This window comes from Protomyctophum parallelum (assembly GCF_964188405.1).
Source record: "Protomyctophum parallelum genome assembly, chromosome: 1".
In the NCBI taxonomy this organism is placed as follows: domain Eukaryota; kingdom Metazoa; phylum Chordata; class Actinopteri; order Myctophiformes; family Myctophidae; genus Protomyctophum; species Protomyctophum parallelum.
This window is the reverse complement of record NC_139697.1, coordinates 74,289,369-74,310,817: the sequence shown is the minus strand read 5'-3', so window position 1 is coordinate 74,310,817 and position 21,449 is coordinate 74,289,369. Positions and strand designations below refer to the sequence as shown.

Here is a 21,449-nt window from a genome sequence, read left to right as displayed (position 1 = left end):
TTGATTTGGTTAAAGTTATTATTGCAAGTCTGAAAACTTTTTTCTAAAACTTTTTCTTCACTTTTTTCCATACTTTCCATACTAATATGTAACGTAGTTCTACAAGAAAGCACATCATTGCATGCAGTGCAGGTGGTTTAATGCAGAGTTACTTCTCTGAAACAAGAGTTACAAGGTCCTATAAAATATTTGTGAAAGAATTACATCAATTCGTCTGTGAAAACTACAAAATTCACTTGAATTTCAATTCCATTTCTTAAGTACTTAAGTACATCTAAAGCAAGTACTTTTTTACTCTTACTTAAGTAACCTTTTGACTGAGCTACTTTTACGTGTAGTACCTCTGGTTTTTAAGTTGCTCGATTCAGTGTTTAGATTTGATATTCATTTTAGTTGCCCCCTTCCTATACCAACCTATTGTAACTTCAAACTCTATTTTAATTGTTAGACATTTTCCTAATACACAAGGCTGTGTTTTTTCAATCACTTTTCACACACACACACACACACACACACACACACACACACACACACACACACACACACACACACACACACACACACACACACACACTCCATCTCAATGAATTAGAATATTGTGTAAATGTCATTTTCTTCTGTAATATAATTCAAAAAGTGAAACTTTCATATATTCTCAATTCATTGTGCATAACGTGAAGTATTTAAAACCTTTTTTTTGTTTTAATCTTGATGATTATGGTGTACAGCTCATGAACATCTAAAAATCTCAAAATATTAGAATATTTTACGAGACCACTAAAAAAAGATTTTCTTAAACGGGAAATGTCGACCATTTGAAAAGTATATTAATGTATGCAGTTAATACTTGGTCTGGGCTACTTTTGAACAAATTATTTCAACAATGGGGCGTGGCATGGTGATCGGCCTGTGGCACTGTTGAGGTGTTATGGAAGCCCAGGTTTGCTTTGATAACAGCCGTAAATACATTTGTAATGTCTCACACCTTCCTCTTGACAATACAACCTAGATTCTCTGTGGGGTTCAGGTCAGGCCAGTTGGCTTAAGCACAGTAATACCATTGTTAGTACACCAGTTACTAGTAGTTTTGGCTCTGTGGGCAGGTGCCAAGTGCTGCTTGGAGGAGAGTCCCTGTTGTCTCAACCTGGGACCCAAACTAACTAACTTACTTAGTGTACTTACTTAAAACTTAAATAATATATTTATAGTGTAGTGGTTATCACATCTGAGCCCAGCAACAGACTTCTATGGTGTAGTGGTTATCACATCCAAGATCTGGGTTCAATCCCCAGTAGAACCAATTGCTAACTTTGTCTGTGTTGACCACAACAGGCTTTGAGGACAGGTGCGTTAGTATGTTCAGTGGCAGGCTGACTCTTATTCCCTTTCCAGAGATTTATTTTATATATTTAGCATTAATATTGATCATTCTATTAAAGCTGCATGTGTGTCCACTGTACTTAGTTGCGTGCCAGCGTCACATACTAAAAATAGCCAGCGTAGGTGGTGTATTCTGCCTTCTGTGTACAAAAGTTCATAATAACATGATCATTTGACTGGCATGCAATATATGGGGAGACAAAATATGTCTTCTCATGACTCCAGGGATGTTGTAGGGGATGTAGGCTATGTGGTTGACATTTAGTCACTCAGGGGTAGACCCCTGGAAAATCTAAATCAAACCATGGTGGATGGAAATCCGCAGAAATCGTTTTTCATAGTGCAGTAGCACCACCTTGTGGACAAGAGTAATAACAAGTGTCACTGCTATGGAGCTCATCAGTTTAAAGGACCACTATTTCATCATGAACATTAGTGAAGACCAATTGTATGAAGATAAGTTACAACTACTACAGCTTAAAAAATGCATAAGAATCATCATTATAATGGTTAAACTGTTATAGGCTATTCCGATATTCATTACCAATTACCAGTTTTTTTAACCAGGTTAAATGGTCCATATACGGTATTTATGAACCATCTAATGGCAACATTTAAAACAAACCAATTGTGTTTTTTCTGCTTTATTGGGTTCTGCAGTGCAGATTAAGCTGTGTAACATTGTGCTACATTATATTTCCTGTCATTTATTTTCACCACAAAGTCAAAACAGTCACCATTTTACACACATTAATATTCAATATCGGTCCTTATATAAATTGAAAACAGCTGAAAGCATATTGAAACCTCCTAGTCTACACAGCTATATGCTGTTCCTCATGCCCTTAACGGATGATCCGGAACTGAAGTGTTCCATTTAAGCACATGTGTTTGTTTAAAGTGATGTTGAACCTTTTTAGCATCTCGGATAAGCTGCATTCTGCAGGCGATAGGGGGACAAGAGACTAACGCAGCTTCTGATTGGCCAACACGGGTGAAAGGGAGCGCTCTGCTTTGTCAGCTCGGTCTGCGTTTACTGTGCTTAAACCTAACCTTAATCTTAACCTGACAAAATCTATGCCTAAACTAACCATATCCTAAACTTCACCTCACAAAACCTATGCCTTAACAATAACACGAACCTCACCAATATGGCTGAATCTAACCTTAACCGTAACCTCACAAAAACTATGCCTAAACCTAATTGTTGCGAGATAGCTGCTTACTTTGCTTCCAGTTGTTTTTAGGACTTATTTTAAAATTATTTTACTCGTTTATAACCTTAACCGTAACCTCACAAAAACTATGCCTAAACCTAATTGTTGCGAGATAGCTGCTTACTTTGCTTCCAGTTGTTTTTAGGACTTATTTTTAAATTATTTTACTCGTTTATAAAGCTCTCAATGGTCTCGCACCTTCCCACATACATGACTGCCTGCCTAAATGTCCCAAACCACCCCTCAGGTCATCCACTGCTGGCCTGCTCGCTGTGCCAAAAAAATGGCAACTATAAAACACGGTGAAGCAGCTTTCTGCTTCTACAGGCAGACGGCGTGGAACAAACTCCCACTATACCTTCGACAGGCAGCCTCTGTAGACAATTTTAAAGCACAGCTCTAGACCTACTTCTACACTCTTTTAGTTGATATTTAAAATTCCTTGTTATTCATGTCCTCACTGCATTGCATTACTGCTATTATTTTAATGTTTTATGCCTTGCTTTTCTTTTTTCTCCATTGCTCTGTAAAGCACTTTGAGCTGCATTTCATGTCGTGAAAGGTGCTATACAAATAAAGTTTTATTATTACCAAATATGACTAAATCTAACCATAATCCTATTTTAACCATAACCGTTACCTGACCAAATCTATGTGTGAACCTACCCTTATCCTCACAAAAGTATGAATAATCCTAACCTTATCCTAATTTTAGTGGTCAGAGATACTAACAGGTAAGGACCTCATGACTTACAAGGAACAGCCTGATCTGTGCACTAAGCGAAATCACTTTAGCACATAAACATGATCAAAGTGTATCCTGCAAACATAATGAACACAAACGTGCTTTAGGAAAGTGAATGGCTCCATTTGTGTAATATTTGATTTCACAGAATCTGATGTTACGCAAATTTAACAAATTCAAATGGAACATGAATAGAGCAGTTTCACTTAGGCGTACTTAAGTAGGAGTACTTAAGTCCAGGTGCAATGAGACTGAATGGAGAGAGAATAAAAATGTTGCTTTCACTCACAGAGCAACTGATAAAATGGACAATATTTTTACCTAGGTACGTACTGGTATACCATGGCCAGGTACAACCCAAGGTTCTACCAAAGTTCAACATCACAAAAGAGATAAGCCACCGTTTGAAAAAAAAAAAAAGAAAAAAAAGTATAATCTAATCTCCTCAATCAGAAGATACTTTCAATTCAAATCTCAAGTACACTTTTACTGACTGGATCCGCCAAGTAAAATACCTCCTCAAAACAGATATGTACATCTAAATAAAACAATTTAATAAAACCATGTTGGATCATTTCAAACATACATGGCCAATGGTCTGAAATAATTACGTACTGAAATAAACATAACCAGAACAAGGTTGTAGAATGGGGGGTTCTAAACCCTATTCCATAGGGAACCAGAGCTGTGGCACTGGGGTGTCTCAACGAAGGAGGAATGGATACAAAAGAAAGAAGTGTTTCCATGGAAGGATGGAGATCTTCAGTATTTGGGCCTCTTGACATTCTCTCTGAAAAGCAAACCAGAGAATCACATTGGTAATGGTTTGAACCGTTCCCACATACTGTACATACAGTGCCATCTCTAAAGCAGTGGTTCTCAAGCCCCATCTGCAAGATTTGTCTTAAAATAGCAGATCTACAAGCTCACAACACGTCACATTGCGATACGCTGTGAGCTTTAAATATCCGATGATTATACGGTTATAGTGGGTTAACTGATTTTGGTGCTAGATTAACCAATTTTGCTGCGGACCCCCTGGAACCCATTCAAGGACACCTGGGGGTCCCCAAACCACTAGCCTGACCTAAGCAGAGACATTTCTGGCCTAGATGGGAGGGTCGCGCCTCAGAAATGCGCGCACCCTGATTGGATCTCATCGATCTGTCCGTCACCCCCGGCCCCTCCTCTCCCCCCTAGTGCAGCGCTACGTCACATCATTTAGAGCGACGCCCACCCGGAAGGGTTGACTCCCACTTTTAGACTGGTTCAGCCCACGGCTTTTTCCAGGCTTTCATCTTTCGCGCAGACGAAATGAAAGCCTGGATATCGAGGCTACCAAACCACTGACTCTATACAGTCTGATTACGAGACTGAGATGAAATACACTGAAATGAAATGAAAGAAAAATACTCACCCATCTGCCTCTGCCTTCTTTCTCTTCTCAATGATCTGATAATGAAAGAATGTGAGAGTTAGCATTTTAATCACATTTAAGTTCCTATTTTAATCAGACAAGATTTCTTCGCAAATAGCAGATCTACAAGCACACAATGTGTTGCAAGCTTGTTGATAAGACTATTTTTGAATAGCCAGACTATAAAATAGGGGTTAAGTGTTTAAGATACAAGACTGTCTATCTTTCTAAATCTATCCATCCAGCTATGTCTCACCGCGCTGATCTTCTTCCACTGTCTGTCCAGCTCGGCCTTCTCATTGGTCTCCTTGAAGCGTCTGGTCTTGCGGCCCTCCGACATCTTAATACCATACTGGAAGGCAGCCCTGAAGGGACAAACAAATAATTTAATCATAGGAAAATAACACTTTATTTAGGCAGGACAGCACAAATAGACAGGAAACCGAAGGGCAGACTAAAATGAAAACATATGTGGTCAACCATTCAGTAAATAAACAACATCTGGAGAACTGCCTTGTGTCCTCAGCAGTACACCAACCAATTGTGAAGTTGATCAGATGAACGGTTCACAAGATATGTGGAAGGCAGACAAACATAAATCTGAAAAGTGAAGAAGGTAATAGATAGCAAATGTCTTATACTTAAGGCTTTTTAATTACGGACAGGGGTTGCAAATTAGCCTCAGCTAGAAACCCCACATATATGTTTTTATAACTTGATTGATACATTGTTTTTTTTTATTGTCCCCGTCAAATAACATATAAATAAATTAAAATATTCATGTGGAATGATTTTGGAAATTAATTATCATCATGATTAATAGTGCAATGCCTGTTTGGGGCATGGCTGCGATTTGAAACTTGTGCCGGTACAGAGCGGGCCGGCTCTGGAGAACCGCCAACATGAGCGACTTCACACTTCCCTGGGTCCTGGGATTAAAGGTTTGTGAGATACGAGTGGACATTGGGAGAGGGCCGGTTCTGGAGAACTGTTGATCCGATCAACTTCACAATCGACACTGCACTTCCTTGGAAGTGTAGCGTGAACACGATCGGTTTCCAATATATAATATGCCATGATGGAAGGTTATGCACACAGACATAATGAGATTCCTAGGATTTGTAGATAGAAAAAAAAAGTTTCATACTTGGGTAATGCCTCCTTGTTGTTCATGTAGTCTGAATATTCTTCCTGGGTATCAAAGTCCCAGCGACCAAGTGGACCCTTCTTGTTGCCCTGAGCGACAGAGAGAAACACAAACCAACTGTCATGCTTGGAAATCAAATCAAATCAGTAACGGTTTCCAATGGAACAATTGATTGAATAGCTACAAAAAGCACCCTATAATCATTCCACCTAACCCTATCCCTACATTATTTATAACCTAGCAATGTCTCGCTCTCTGATCATAAACATCGATAATAAAATTGTGTTACAATCACAACAAACTAGGTTGTGCTGTACTCCGATAATGGCACTGGTGTGCTGATCTACGGCACTCAAGAGCCTCATGCCTATGACAGCGGCACACTAGTGGAGTATTGCTTTAAGTAATTGACCAATAGTCACTGATGCGCTGTGTAATGTAATGCTGGTGAGTTGTTGTAGTCACCTGGTCCATCTTGCTGTAGTCCACTTCTTCATCGCTGTCGACAGCCAGGTCATCCATGCTGCAGGGAGAAAGAGAAGAGAGGACTGCTTTAACCCACTAAAACGTGTCATTTTACTTTTCAGGATTCAAATTTAAAAGTAGCAGATCTACAAGCTCAAATCACGTCGCTTAGTTTGGGCCAAGTTTCGAGCTTGTGGATGTGCTACTTTTGATGCACTGTAGAATATGATCAAGTAGTAGGGTGTTAATTTAAGAAGAAAAAGAAAATAGGTTTCTGTCCGTTACCAACATAAATCTTTCAAATCTGCCTCAGGTCTTAATGGGTTAATTTAACCCACACAAAAAGCCGTGTCTCCTGCCTCAGCTACTGCTCTCCAGGACCAAGTTACTGCACTGAAGCTGCTTGGCGGCCTAGAGTAGAAGGCTGTGGTCGTACCGGGCAAGTCCAAACAAGTTTGTGTGGTAAGAATATGTAAAAACGCACTTAGCATTCCCTCAGGGTAGGGTGTAAAGTACCGGTATATACTAGTAAGTCTTTACAGCATGCGAGCATGTTGATATACAGTATGTGTCGCATGGGAGTGTGTGTGTGTCCCGTGCAGTAGGATTAAAAGAAGATTCTCATGATTGAATAGTCTGATTGATGGAAGTTAATAAAGGGTTACATTATTACATTATGGAAGCTATGTGATAAATCACTAAATCGATTATTCTATTACTAAAGTGTGCACCATTACGTGTGTGTGTGTGTGTGTGTGTGTCAATCTTACGTTGCAGGGTAACATTCGGCGTAGGAGTTGGACATTCCGAAAAAGTCTCCCAGCTGTTCTTTGCGGTCGCGTGTTCGCTGGCCCGCAGTGGCTGGCAGTTAAAGAATGACAACAGTGTGGATAAAACTAAACGTAAAATGAAAAGAAACCTTTTAACCTCTCACCACCATATATACACACACACAATTAAATGAAGTTCGGCCTGATTAATTTGAAGCAACAGTGAACCAGAAGGATATGTTTCCTGGCCCTGCCACTGGCTGCCGGCTGCACCGGCAAACTTCTCATTGATCATCTTGATCTGGTCTTTCACATTCTCAGGTCCTGGAGAGAAGGAGAGACGGACGGTGTTTGAGAGAGAGGGACGCACAGTAGAAATAACATGACAGATCTGGTCTGATGTGTAAGCTGTCCCATTAACCCATTTAGGCCTGACGTAGAAATAAAGTCTTCTGAAAGAATATTATATTCAAAGATTTGTGCAACATTTTCATGATTTTTCTAAAATAGCAGCGCGCTACGAGCTTGTAGATCTGCTATTTTTCAATAGCTAAAGTATAACATAATGCTTTCTCAAAACACCAAAACGGGTTCCCATCCAGAATGGGTTAATACTGGGAAAGGATCGGTGTAATTTTTAGATTCTATCCACTGGTTAATATGGGTATGGTAATCGTAAGTAATAAATTTTACGTATGTAAAGACACTATAAAGAGAAGCCAGTCATTTACCTGTCTCCATATCTATGGGCTGCAGAGAGAGAGAAAGAAACACACACGCGCGCGCGCACACACACACACACACACACACACACACACACACACACACACACACACACACACAGTGTTAGTCATCGTGTACAGTGTGCTACGATGAATTGATCACACAGGATACAGGATTACGAATATTTGTGTAGAAGCCGTCCGACTGACCTCGGGATCGTGATCGTCGACCCTGGGCTTCTCAAAGTAACTGTGTCTCCTCTTCTCCTCCTCCCTCTCTCGTTCTCTTTCCCTCTCCCTCTCCCTTTCCCTCTCTCTCTCTCGCTCCCGGTACCTCTCCTTGTCCTTGTCCTTAGGAGGAGGCTTGTTGGCGGTGGCGGATGGGATGTAGTCTCCGATGTCATCGAAGATGCTGAGGATGAATAACAAGTAAGACGCGCAAACGCGTGAAGCGAACGCAGCTCGTGTGTGTGTGGTTGTGTGTGTGTGTGTGTGTGTGTGTGTGTGTGTGTGTGTGTGTGTGCTACAGCTGCGCCCTGTGTGTGTGTGTGTGTGTGTGTGTGTGTGTGTGTGCTACAGCTGCGCCCTCTGGTGGCGGGCCGGTGGTGTAACAGCGTGACACACACAGCGTGACACACACACACACAGACATTCAGCCCTTGCTGTCATAGTAAGTGGCTCACTGCGTTCGCAACTAACCTACTATAGAGAGGAGATCTGATTAACCATTATCAGTGGCGTGCACAGATAGACACTAGGGGGTGCTATAGGAGCTAGGAGCTCCTAGCACCCCCTAGGAGCCCTTTTGGCAATGTGCTCTTAAAAAGAAAAGCAAAACAAAACAAAACTTTTTATTTATTTTCTTAATTTGTAGTGTGTGGACCATGCGGTGACATTGATCAAATATTGATAAAAAACGCTTCTACTATATTATTTAGGCCCCCCACAATCTAAAGCTATATGTTTCTATGTCAGTGGTTCTTCGATAAAATAAATAGCAGACCTACAAGCTCGTAGCGCGCCACTCGGTGCCACTCGGTTATTATATATATATAACAAGTAAGACGCGCAAACGCGTGAAGCGAACGCAGCTCGTGTGTGTGTGGTTGTGTGTGTGTGTGTGTGCTACAGCTGCGCCCTGTGTGTGTGTGTGTGTGTGTGTGTGCGTGCGTGCGTGCGTGCCACAGCTGCGCCCTCTGGTGGCGGGCCGGTGGTGTAACAGCGTGACACCACACAGCGTGACACACACACACACACACAGACACTCAGCCCCTGCTGTCATAGTAAGTGGCTCACTGCGTTCGCAATAACCAGTCAAACCCCTTGTCCATACAAAGAGTGTGACAGTGTGACAAAAGGGGTTCCCACCCAAAATGGGTTAAGGCAAACAACCATGTTACTTGTAATGTAAATGACAATAAAGATTGATTCTGATTCTGACCACAGATATGCCCTAAAAGTGTGAACATTTCCCTACATCTTTAAAATTACTTTTACTCACCCAATATCAGCCTCTGGTCCTGGAACCTTCTTTTCATCTAGTTTACCTGCTCTCACACACACACACACACACACACACACGCACACCAAAACACATATTACATTGTCGTCCATTTCAATAGCAGTATTGTACTCTGGCAGAGATGTCGATCTACAATGTTTTCCCATTTGTTTTGGTAATTTAATTATTAGTAGTAATGGTGGTAGTTGGTAGCACAGTTATTATAGGCAGGGAGTAGTATATATGGTAATATATATAGTTGGTAGTAGGACTATTAGCAATAATAGTAGCAGTAGTAACGGTATTAACCTTTGTCTTTCTTTTTTAGTTTCTTGTGTCTTGTTCCCTGGCGAAGGTAGGAGAGGATCTGAGTCAGCTTAGAGATCACTATGTCATTAGTGGTCAGAGTTGTCTGCGCCTGGAGAGAGAGAGAGACACACAAAGATAAAGAGTGAGAAAGCACCAAAGAGAGAGCGATACAAACGGAAGGATTGAGCATTAACGCACCAGTCCATTCCGGTGGTTCTCAAACTATGGATCACGGGTAGGTGCCGTTTGGGGCTGTGTATTGTCTACCGGACAAATATGTTTGTTTGTTTGTTTTGTTTTTTAGAAACGGAAAAAGTGGTGTCGCATGAGAGTTGACAACAAAGCCACTTGACACTTCATACACACCACAGTGTGATACACTGTGATACACACATACAGCTCCAACCGACTGAGAACCAGCACCACAGAAAAGAGAACTGATTTTATGGTTATATAGCAGGAATGAAGACAATATGAGCAGGTGCCGAGTGGCTTAAAGGTTTTCGTAACTCTGAGAGCGAGAGGGTCCAAATACATGGACCACGTGTCCATTTGGTTCCATTTGTACCCTCTCGTAGTTAAATTAACACTGGTAAATTGCCAGCAAACAAAACGTTGCATTCACGGATGGCGGTGTAATATTACAGAGCAGGGAGGTCGGCAACAACCCCTGGTCTATTCATTAGCTCATCCTAACCTCCATAGTAGGGCAGTCAGCCTTGCTGCGGATCAGTGTGGTGGGTATGTCCGTGTCTGCGTATTCATCCTCCAGGTCAACCACGTAGGCCATCCTCCCTGGCAGGAACAACTCGTTCCTCTCCGTCTGACGAGACCTAAACATCATGCGGTAGACGTTCCTTCCTGTTGGGGAGGGTTGTTTTTAAATGTGTAGTTTAAAAATAAGAAATTATGTCATATTTGCCAGGTGAAACAAGCGTTTAATCTTTAATCTTTGCGTATGACAAAAATTGCCGATTTGCTCGTCCACTAATTCTTCAATCATTCAATGGGAATTCAATGTTTGTGTAACAAGAAAATCTACACTAATAGCTGAATATAGGAGGGGCTAGCAACCCTCAAAAACACACTCACCCAGACGAGTCTTAAACTCAATCTTCTCTTCTGGCTCTATGTCCTTCCTGATAAAACAGAGAGATCAACAGTCATGATCACACAAAAGATTGGACATGTCATTCTAGGTGACATTTGTCATAAATTAGCAAAATATTACGTGTCACAATGTGACAAATTTATGATATGTAGTAGTTATCGTATTAGATATTATTATATCTACTGGTTGCACTATTATGGTTATATTTCGTAGCAGTTTTATATTTGCCAATATATAAGAACGTACGTACTTCACTTCCTTCTGAACCTTTTCCATCATGTCCTCTTCTTCTTTCTCCTTACTGGTGATCTCAGCTCGTACCTGACACACACACACACACACGCACAAAATATATGTAAGAACAATCCCCATATCACACCCTCACATACTCACTCACTGCACGCACGCACGCAGGCACACACACTTACCTTCTGTAGCAGGGCGAAATCGAGACCTTTCACCAAGTGAGTATGTTCCATGTCACCTCCCAAGAACTTGGACTCTTGGATCAACTGACGACGCTTCTCAGCTGCTGATTTGTCCCTGGAGACAGTGATGTTGGGAGGGACAGATTGAGGGACAATAAATAATTGTCATTTAGTCGTGAGAGTACTAATATAAGTAACAGTAGGAGACGTAGGAACAGTAGAGTAGAAAGAGCTAAGAGATGTTAGTTAGTTAGTTTATTTATCTCAGTCATTTACAGTACAGTACATTTCAGAATGGGGGTTTCAGAATTACAGTTTGACTGAAAAGGTTTGGGCTGAAGCCGAAGCTTATTATGCCCACCTTTTTAATGATTCAAATAATAGAAGGGAAAAAAAGGAACAGAAAAAAACAAAAACAGGAACAATAGCAATGGGAAAAACTGATTCTCTGTAGTGATGTGCTTCTTGTATACCAATGAACAGTATTTTTTTAAATTTCATATTTAGCTTAAATGCCTTATACTAGTTACGTTACGCCCACATAGATTTAGCTTTTTTAGAGCGTACTTTTATATTTGAAGTGGTTGCTTCAAATATAGTGTATATTTTTATTCTCGTTTACTTTTATGTGTTTGTATATTTATGTTTGAAGTGGTTACTTCAAATAATTTATTTTATTTATATATATATATATATATATATATATATATATATATTATTATTATTTTTTAATATAATTTTGTAATATATGTACATACGCCTCAGCAGTAGGGCCTACAGCTCTGTAGTTGGCCGTTGTGCTGATGAGTTCAGTTTCTTCGTAGTCTTTGTTGACTCCGTCTCGTCGCTCGCGGGCTCTGTCTCTGTACTTCTCTGCCAGCTCTCTCTCTCTCTCCATCTCCTGCTGGCGCAGCTTGGCGTAATAACTAAAGACAAATATCAGCACAATTATGAGAACAGAACAATTGTCTCTCAGTAATTGATTAGATAGTGAGTGGAAAATGGCCTCAAACCAGAGCTTTGATAACCCTCACCTCTTCTTCTTACGTCTCCGTGCTGCTGGGTCCTCGTCCTCGTTGTAGTCCCTTGGCATCCTGGGTAATAAAACGGCAAATTAATTTCTAAGGTCATTGCAACTGATCAGTTTTTCACATCAAAGCTCTAACTCAGAATGCCCGTCTTTGAATCAACTTTTATCTATTCCTTTCAACTAAAGTTTGGAGTGTGCCGTTATCTTCTTTTTTTATTTCACTGTAGTTTCACTTTTATTTTAATTCATTCTTATATGTTAATCATTATGTAATTGCGTGCGATTTCTGATTTTATTTTGAAGCATATCAAGTCTGTGCTTGTCGTATGAAATGTGTTATATAAATAAATGTGAATTGACCCGACTTGGCATAATTCGTGCTCAGTTCAACCGGGATTGTTCTCCTGCATACCATTTCTCGCCCAACTCATGGTACACTGGACACAGGCACACGTACTTAACCCATTCTGACCTGAGATCAGATTCTAAAAATGTCTTCTACATCCTGACAGTTTTCTCAAAAAGCTATGTTTCTATGTCAGTCGTTCTTCGATTTTACAAAAATAGCTAAAGCATAAAATGATGCTAACACCAAAAGGGGTTCCCGCCCAAAATGGGTTAATATTGTATGTGTCTAATCCTCTGCTCCTAGTTTAGTGTTAATCCTGTATGTTCCAATATACTATGTAATGCTATGCCAAGTGCTAATTGTCAGGTTGTAAATGCACCTAATGCCTCATGTACAGTATGTATTCCTATGAGTCAACGTGTTACTGATTGTGTTCTTCATCATCATCATCAGTCAGTGAGTGATGCACTCACTCATGATGTCTGGATTTGGACGGTGGGGCTGACGAGGGGGCAGATCTTGGGGTCATCAACAGTTTCCTGAAGTCATCATTGGTCAGCTTGGACCTGTAAGTCGACAGGATAGGCAGGCGACAGACCGTCATTAAAATGTTGAGAAACAGAACAATTCGGAAAGAGTAAGCAGTGTGATTTACACATGGACACACAAAGAATAATATGCAATTATGCACAATTATTCAAAACTATCATTTCATGGTTAATAATTCATGGACTCTCCTAATCATATTTATTTTTGTATCACAAATGTAAACAAATGAACATGTTTCAATACTTTTGGTAAAACAAAAAAAATTCTGTTGATAATAATTTTATATTTTCTCCTGAGAGTCATAGTCAATGGGCTAAACATGCCAGACTGTCGTTCCTTCTCTTAACGTATCCGTATTGTGGGGGACTTTTGCAGAAAATAGCCGATCTGTAGATCGGCAATTCTTTTGCAAATATATTTATGTAGAGCTAAAGCAGAACAGTCATTAGTATAATGAGCAGTGGTTGGTTCTCAACCTTTTCAGGTGACAAACCCCCAAAATAATCATACGTGAACTGGGGACCTCCTCCGCTTATCTGACCATTTGGCCAATGTTAGACCAGTTTTTATAATATAGTTTGTTGATTGCTTTTGATGCATTAATGGTCTTTTTTCACACACAGCGGTAGAGTGGCTGGATGGTCAGTTCGAACCTGGGCTCCCCCAGAGTTGGCGTTGAAGTGTCCTTGAGCAAGACACTGAACCCCTAATTTCTCCCTATGTGCTGGTTGGTGCCTTGCATGGTTTCCGCCGCCATTGGTCTATGAATTTGTGTGTGTGTGTAATGCACAATCTATGTAAAGCGCCTTGGATAAAGGCACTATACGAATGACACACACACACACACACCCCCCCCCCACACCTGAGGGACTTGGGTCTGGTCTGGTCCAGGTTTTAAAGTGGTTAAAAGCCAAGCGGCAGAACTCACTGTAAAGCAGAGCGCAGGTCTTCCACCTCATGGCCATCAGGAGCCAGGGGGTTGGAGTAGGTCTCCGCTGGTAGGAGGAGGAGGGAACAAGAGGGCATCCTTTATTACAGTGGCTTTCAACCCGTTTCATACCAAGGCCCATTATTTATTTGGGCATTTGAGCCATTGACCACCATTTGATGAGATTTACCCAAAACTCATGCTGTATTGATGTGGTACCATTGGGAGACAACAGGCAAACATTGACCAAAATAACAATTCTTCTACATTCTAATTGTGTATACTTCTTGTAAATCTGATGCAGATGTTTAACAATAATTTAACTCTTGAGAGCATGAAATGAAACTAAATGGACCCGTAAGGGTCCATTTAGTTCCATTTGACACTCTCAAGAGTTAAAGCTCTAAAAAGGTCCATTTGGTTACCAACTCTCCATCATTTAGCTGGGAACCACCTGGAACCCCTGGACCACTGGTTGAAAATCACTGGTGTATTATAATTACTGCCATTTGTAGGGGTGGCGCACATTCACTTTTCATTAGCAAAATATGTAAACAAATCAGTTGTTTATGTTTATTCAACAGCTGGAACTGCCTATATACACACATGTGTTGTTCTCATTTGAAATATTGTGCATTATAGCCTACCATTTTATGTGAGCAAAGACAAATCATTACTCTTTAAAAGTGCTGTTGTTGTGTGACCACCATCTTTCAGAATCACTGAATAAAATGTTTATTTTTCCGGACAGTATTATACTTCGCAGTAGAGTCAGTACGACCGTATCGCTCGCCAAAAAGAACAGATCTACAGGCGTCAGGCAGCAGGCTACCAACGTGTGGCGATGAGGTGCGCCGTTAACTTGTAAATCTGTGCTTTTTAGCTAGCCTAAGATTTAGACTCTCGTAGACGTATTCATCGATTCTGACATGTCAGAATCGATAAATACATCTACGAGAGTCTACTCTAAATCTTAGGCTACTTTTTAGCCATCGACGAAGGCTAACGTTAGCATTTAGGTTTCGGTATGGTAATACAATCAATTCCAACTTACTTTCAGGCATTGTGTCGAAGATTCTTCCGTCTCCTTCAAGTGGAAATAATATTTATATGTGTCTATTCCAAACAAGAGGAAAACGCAGTCGTTATTTAAGTTCAGTTCACAACAACACCGTTTTTTATGTAGCGCGCAGCAGTGCGCACGCGCCTCAGACAGACAGGAAGTAGAAAATACTTTTCTTTTTTTTAAAGAAGATTTTATTTAATGGTGTGGCATATCGCCATCTACCGACCACAAATTGGAACCCAGTCACCCAGTACTAACAGACCATAATATAATGATCATCACACCACCAGCCCCCAAGAAGGAAAAAGAGAAATGGTGAGAATGGTAAAAAGCCTATATGCTTTTGCTTTTGGTTATGGACAAAGTTTAATTTAAACCAGATAATTAACATTTCAATACTTCAAGTATTCAAGTAGGGAAAGTACTACATGAAAGGATGTGTGTGGATAGGACAGCCAAAGTAGTCCCTCTGTCTTCTTCCGTTACCATTTTTTATTTATTCAATTAAGAACTTTTCAGTTAGTTGACCGAAACCTAGATCTTTATTAAATAAATAGAAATGGAAAACTATGTGGAGGACCACATCTACTCAATACTTTGTAAAGCTACTGCTTGTAATGAGATGGAAACCAACCAGCCCATAACCTTACTATTCATCGTTGGAAGTTGTTCCCCTCCACTCTCTTCTTCCAATAAGCAGGTTCAGAGGGTATATCCAGTTACAGTACATAATGATATATATATATATTTTCCCCCCCTCTTTATTTTATTATATTGTTTAAAACTATTCGGTTATATACGTACAGGATACATCACGGTTTGTTTTCTTTTCTGAGGGTAATTCAATGTATATGTGAACCCTGGGGTCTGGTGAGGGGGTTAAGGAGAATCGGACTGGGTCGTTTTGCGACCACGGGACCACCAGGTCAGAGGAAGAGTAGAGACTGTTACTAGCAGGCAAACTATAGATCACATGAGTACATTAATGACTACAACAAACACATCTACTGAAAAGACACTTCTTTAAGTGGGACCTTGCATGAACCGTTTGTCTATGCATACACAGACAAAGGGGCTCAGGGGTAAAAGTGGCTGCTTGGGAAGTGAAAAAACAAAACTAGGTAAAGACACAAACAGATACATAAACACACATCTGCACTTTGTCAGAGTTAGTAAATTGGGTTTATTAACAATATAATATTAACAGCAGATGTCATCACATTAATAACACAGGGATGGGGGTGGAGGAGAGAACCACGGTCAGGGTTTGGTCTTGACCACCGTCTCTAGAACTTGGGATATTTGTTCTGCCGTCATGTTGTCCAATGGAACACTTCTTTCCTTCCCAAAATCTGGAGAGAACACACGCACACACATGGTCAATAGATGTTTGAAAACAACATAATATGAGCTATCTGGTGAACTTTTAGCTTTATTTAAATAGCCTTGTAAGGTCCCAAAGGAAAGGAGCCCCTGATCCTAGCAACGAGAGTACGAGGCTCAACATACTGACAAGTCGTCATAATATAATCAGTGTCAACTATGCCTGTCTAAGCAAAAAAGCAAAAACATTAGAAAACACGAAAATTAAAATAAAAACTTTGTATGCATCATCATAATTATATTAAAATTGGTCCTAGGACCAGCTGGCTGGCAGACCTCAGATGTCACGCTCAATTCACCATGACTTAAACATAACCATATAAGGAGTTCCCAATGCAGCTATGCTGAAATATGGAGTGTGACTGTGCTGTCTAACCTCAATGTCATCATGACATCAGGGGCAAACAAATCACTCCATATGGGCACAAACAAAGGGGCTGTTATGGAATTTCTATACTATGTAGTGATATGTAAGATTTTATAGTAGTAAATAGGGGTCAGACTAGTAGATTAATAAACTGTCAGCTTGAAATCCTATATTTAGAGTAAGGAAACATGATGAGACATGATGATATCTGAACAGCCCACTAGTGACCCTTGTGTCTAAATGTCTGTGATTCAAAATAGAAGAGAACAGACTTGGACATATTAGGACTGTGACATGAATCATGATGATGGATGCCAGATGCTTGTATTGAAACAAGTTGAGTGGTAGGTAAGAATAGCTATGATTATGTGTGCCTGATAAACACCCAGGGATAAATAATTTAAGAAATGCCTATGGTCAAAATGCATTGCGATTCATTTCCTGGGCCACTCGTTGTTCTGAAAGGGGGGGAGGGACTGCGCGTCGCAGTCCCGCCCCCTTTCATGACGACGCCAGGCCCAGGAAATAGTTCCCAATGCATTTTTCCCATAGACATTTCGAAACGTATTTATTTAAAGACCTTATAAGCGTCGTACAAAGCCAACTCTTGTCGTGACAAATCATGACAACAAACACAATATTTTGGACCAAACAAATAATTACAAAGAAGAAAAACAACAAAAAAAGTGTTGTAAGCTGTAAGCTGTTTTCTTCTTCTTTCTAATTATTTGTTCAGCCCGAAAAGTTTGTTGTCATGATTTGTCACGACAAGAGTTGGCTTTGTCCACGGCGTAAACGTCTTTAAATAAATACTTTCTGAAAAGTCTATGAGGAAAATGAACAGGGATTTATTTTCCGGGTCTCTCGAGGGGGCGGGACTGCGATGCTCTATACTCTATAGCGACACCAGGTCCGGAAGAGAATTCCCCATTAATTTTCCCCATAGAGTTTTCAAAAAGTATTTATTTAAAGACGTTTACACCGCGGACAAAGCCAACTCTTGTTGTGACAAACCATGACAATAAACACAATGTTTTGGGCAGATCAAATAATTATTGTTTTTCTTCTTACTAATTCGATCTGACCTTTGGTGTTGCATTTCATATACGAGTTAATTAATGTAATGTAATAAACGTTGGGCTGAGGGGTCGATGGGTTCCACAGGGGCTGTGCACACAGACAGCACATGCCAAAGTTGCAGGGCTTTGGTTTTTAATTGTATGTAAAGGTCAGTCTTGCTATTTCAAGCACAGAGAGCTGCTCATGTGCTTGTCCGTTAAATTCTGTTGTACATCACTAGCATGTGTCATGGTAGTCTGTGCAGTGTCTCTCACCATATCTAGCCCAGAGTTTGGCTTGCACTCCAGAACACTCCCTGACCAGGATGGGAAACTCTGGATTGGATGTCTTCAATGACACATAGTGTTGTTCCACGAAGTCCCTGTGGACACAGACACACAGACACACAGACAGAGACACAGACACAGACACAGACAGACACAGACACAGACACAGACACAGACACACACACACACACACACACACACACACACACACACACACACACACACACACACACACACACACACACACACACACACACACACACACACACACACACACACACACACACACACACACACACACACACACACACACACACACACACACACACACACGTTGTCAGTGGCTACGTTTACATGAAGGGTGATCATTCCGAATAAATACTTGATAGAAGACATGATACATGTTAATTCACGTGAAACTACGCCATCTGTTGGACACATAAAATATATACATTGTGACTGTCTCAACAATAAAAACATATTACAGACGAAAGACGATACTTTGAAATCCCATCATTTCATTCCGCAGTAGCTTTGAGGCTGCTGGTTGGATAGGGACGGGCAAATATGTTTACCGTCTTTTTTTCCCCACCCGCTGCGGCTCCGCTTCTCCGCTGCTGGGAAGGTGATCATCTCGTTTTTATTTGTACTTTATTATCTACAGCACGGCCAGGGCACGCAACACTGATTATTATTGTATCGGGTCGCTCGTTATTTTTGAGAGAGAGAGAGAGAGAGAGAGAGAGAGACCGTTGAACACACACACACACATACACACAGATCAGGGTTATCGTCATCTGACATCTGCTGCTGCTCCACGTTTTTTTATGGATTTCGGATCTGAAAAAAGGAACGAAATAACGCGCTCTATGTGCAAACTCCTCGGCGCGCCTTGGATATGAGCGCCTTGGAGCATGCTCAGAAAGACCAGAATGAACTTACATCCGAATTAGTGTATACATGAGTCCAATTTTCTTTCAATCGCATTGAACATCGGAGTAATCCGGCCAGTGACATCGGAATGGTTTTTAGATTGCATCGAGCGTTTTCATTCGGATGTAAGTTTTTGTAGGTGTTTACATAACAACGTTTAATAGGATTGAAATTCTATTCGGAATGAAAAGGGGATTTAACTGCTCATGTAAACGTAGCCAGTGACTATCTCTGTCATGCATACAACACACAGACATGAAAGCCTTGCACTTGTCTTCCACATTGAAAGTTGCTTATAAGAGTCTACGGTGGGTTTTCTGAAACAAACCCTTTGCAGATAGAAAGATGATTGACGCTTTCTGTGTTGGAGAGTTTAATATGATCAGATAGGACTTGTTTTGGCTGTCATTGGCTGGTGTTGCAACTGTAGATTCAACATATTAAAAATAAATCTAGTGTTGCGAATTGCAGCTATCCTGGAGATAGAAGTGGGATTCGAACCCACGCCTCCTTTCGGAGACCAGATGTCCCTTAACCACCTTGTCACCTAGCCCTCCAAGCAGAACCCAATGCTACTGAAGTTTCTGACATTTTGTTCGACCCAGTGCATGGGGTCCTGTTGCATCACTACCATGCCACCTGGTACGCGGCCATTCATAAAACATAAACAACATGGATAACGCCTGTCTGCGCTCTTTGGCGACATTTTTCCGTGTGAGGCTTTCTGAATATGTTAAGTATAAGTACCCATACATGCCGCTGCGAATATCTCCTGTGGCGCGGAAGCCATATTTTTAATCTTTGTTTGACCGATTTGGTCGCTTTGATTCTTCTCTTCCTTCCTTTTTTATTGACACCTCATTGTACCGCCTATCTGGCTAGCTAGTGGCGCTATAGCTATGACAGAGCAGATCAGAGGCAGGGATGTAGCCGCACAAGCCAACCGCACACCGGGAGGCGGTACAATAAACGGTAAACAAACAAGAAGAAATAAAGCGACCAAATCGGTCAAACAAAGATTAAAAATACTTAACGGCTTCCGCGCCACAGGAGATATTCGCAGCGGAATGTATAGGTACTTAAAGTTCCCGAATTCAGAATAACTTAAACTAAAACAGGCCGTCAAACGGCGCAGATTCGATCTTAGAGAGAATATGTATGTCCGCGTTCCAGAATTCCCATACGAAAATATAGTCATGACCAGGGACCCAACATAAAACTCATCAAAATTTCAGAAAAGCTTTATGTAGGGTTCCGAGAGGGGCTACTTGTCACCTTGAGTCTGGCGTCGCTTGACCATCCTTCCTGACAGCAATGACGGCTATATGACTTAAATAGTGAGACACTGTCCAAGTGTGCTTTGATATGGGTTTGAGATGGTGTCGTGTACTGTGTACTTGTGTTGTTGTTGTATTGTTTGTATCGCTGCCTTGTTATTATTACGCACGATACGAGAATGAAGTTGAACGGAGTCCAGAGAAACAGTGTGACCTAGTTACCAGCTTTACCTTCTAAAACAAGAAACAAGCGGTTCAGTTTATGCATTATTAAAATTATTGTATCTTCATGACGTTGTTATCTGTTCTTTTTGACACGAAGCGACGAGGTTTGCTTAGGTTTGTGAGATGCATCATGCAGGCGAATGACGGTGGCTACGCTAACTCGCTAAGTAGCTAATAACAAACCACAGTAATGTGTTTCTCTCTTGAAAACATCAGTCACAGAGTGAACCGCACCTGGCTCCCTGGCTGGCGGCAGAAGTCTGACACAAGTGGAGACGTATTTCTCGCAGGTTCTTGGCAAGGTTAGAGCCGATGCCCCTCACTACGGCGGCAGCCATGTTGCTTGTTTGGTTTGGTGAGGATCAGGGACTGTTGCCATCCCAGATTGTGTGAGAGAAATAAGCAATCAAGTCTATTCATTGAAAACAAGCCCAAAACTGGCAAAAGAAGCAAGGCTACGAGGTCGCATGAAAATGTGTGAGAATCAATGGTTTAAACATTGGGAAACAAGCCCATATAAGCAACTACACACAGTCGCACACAGCAACCCGCAACCACTGATATTTACAAGCAAGCAACTTAAAAAAAAAAAAAAAGAAGCCCAAAGTTTCTTATAATTAGCGGACATGGCAACCCCATGGTGAGGATTTTTGGTCTTCCTTTGGTTCTTGTAACCATTGCTTTTAAGTGCATACCGCCACCTGCTGCAACGGAGTATGACACTAACCTACTTGAACCCTAACCGCTACTTGAACCATAGACTTGAACCCTATTTTATGTAGCC

General features: G+C 40.9%; 2 protein-coding genes across 2 annotated transcripts; both read right to left on the bottom strand.

Annotated features, from left to right (window-relative positions):
* Window positions 1–3,875: 3,875 nt before the first annotated feature.
* ik (IK cytokine) lies at window positions 3,876–15,262 on the bottom strand. Its single transcript, XM_083762074.1, has 20 exons — window positions 15,123–15,262; window positions 14,069–14,135; window positions 13,065–13,157; window positions 12,247–12,306; window positions 11,971–12,138; window positions 11,213–11,327; window positions 11,035–11,105; window positions 10,766–10,812; window positions 10,371–10,534; window positions 9,674–9,782; window positions 9,365–9,410; window positions 8,074–8,275; window positions 7,873–7,891; window positions 7,383–7,465; window positions 7,142–7,230; window positions 6,372–6,429; window positions 5,907–5,995; window positions 5,016–5,124; window positions 4,760–4,794; window positions 3,876–4,132 (listed from the first exon to the last, which is right to left on the bottom strand). Exons 1-20 carry the CDS (start codon window positions 15,130–15,132, stop codon window positions 4,105–4,107), a joined length of 1,662 nt encoding a protein of 553 aa, XP_083618200.1. The 5' UTR covers window positions 15,133–15,262; the 3' UTR covers window positions 3,876–4,104.
* Window positions 15,263–16,293: 1,031 nt separating this feature from the next.
* Window positions 16,294–21,040, bottom strand: ndufa2 (NADH:ubiquinone oxidoreductase subunit A2). The gene is made up of 3 exons (XM_083769900.1): window positions 20,900–21,040; window positions 18,219–18,325; window positions 16,294–16,486 (listed from the first exon to the last, which is right to left on the bottom strand). Exons 1-3 carry the CDS (start codon window positions 21,001–21,003, stop codon window positions 16,395–16,397), a joined length of 303 nt encoding a protein of 100 aa, XP_083626026.1. The 5' UTR covers window positions 21,004–21,040; the 3' UTR covers window positions 16,294–16,394.
* Between the last annotated feature and the right edge of the window lie 409 nt (window positions 21,041–21,449).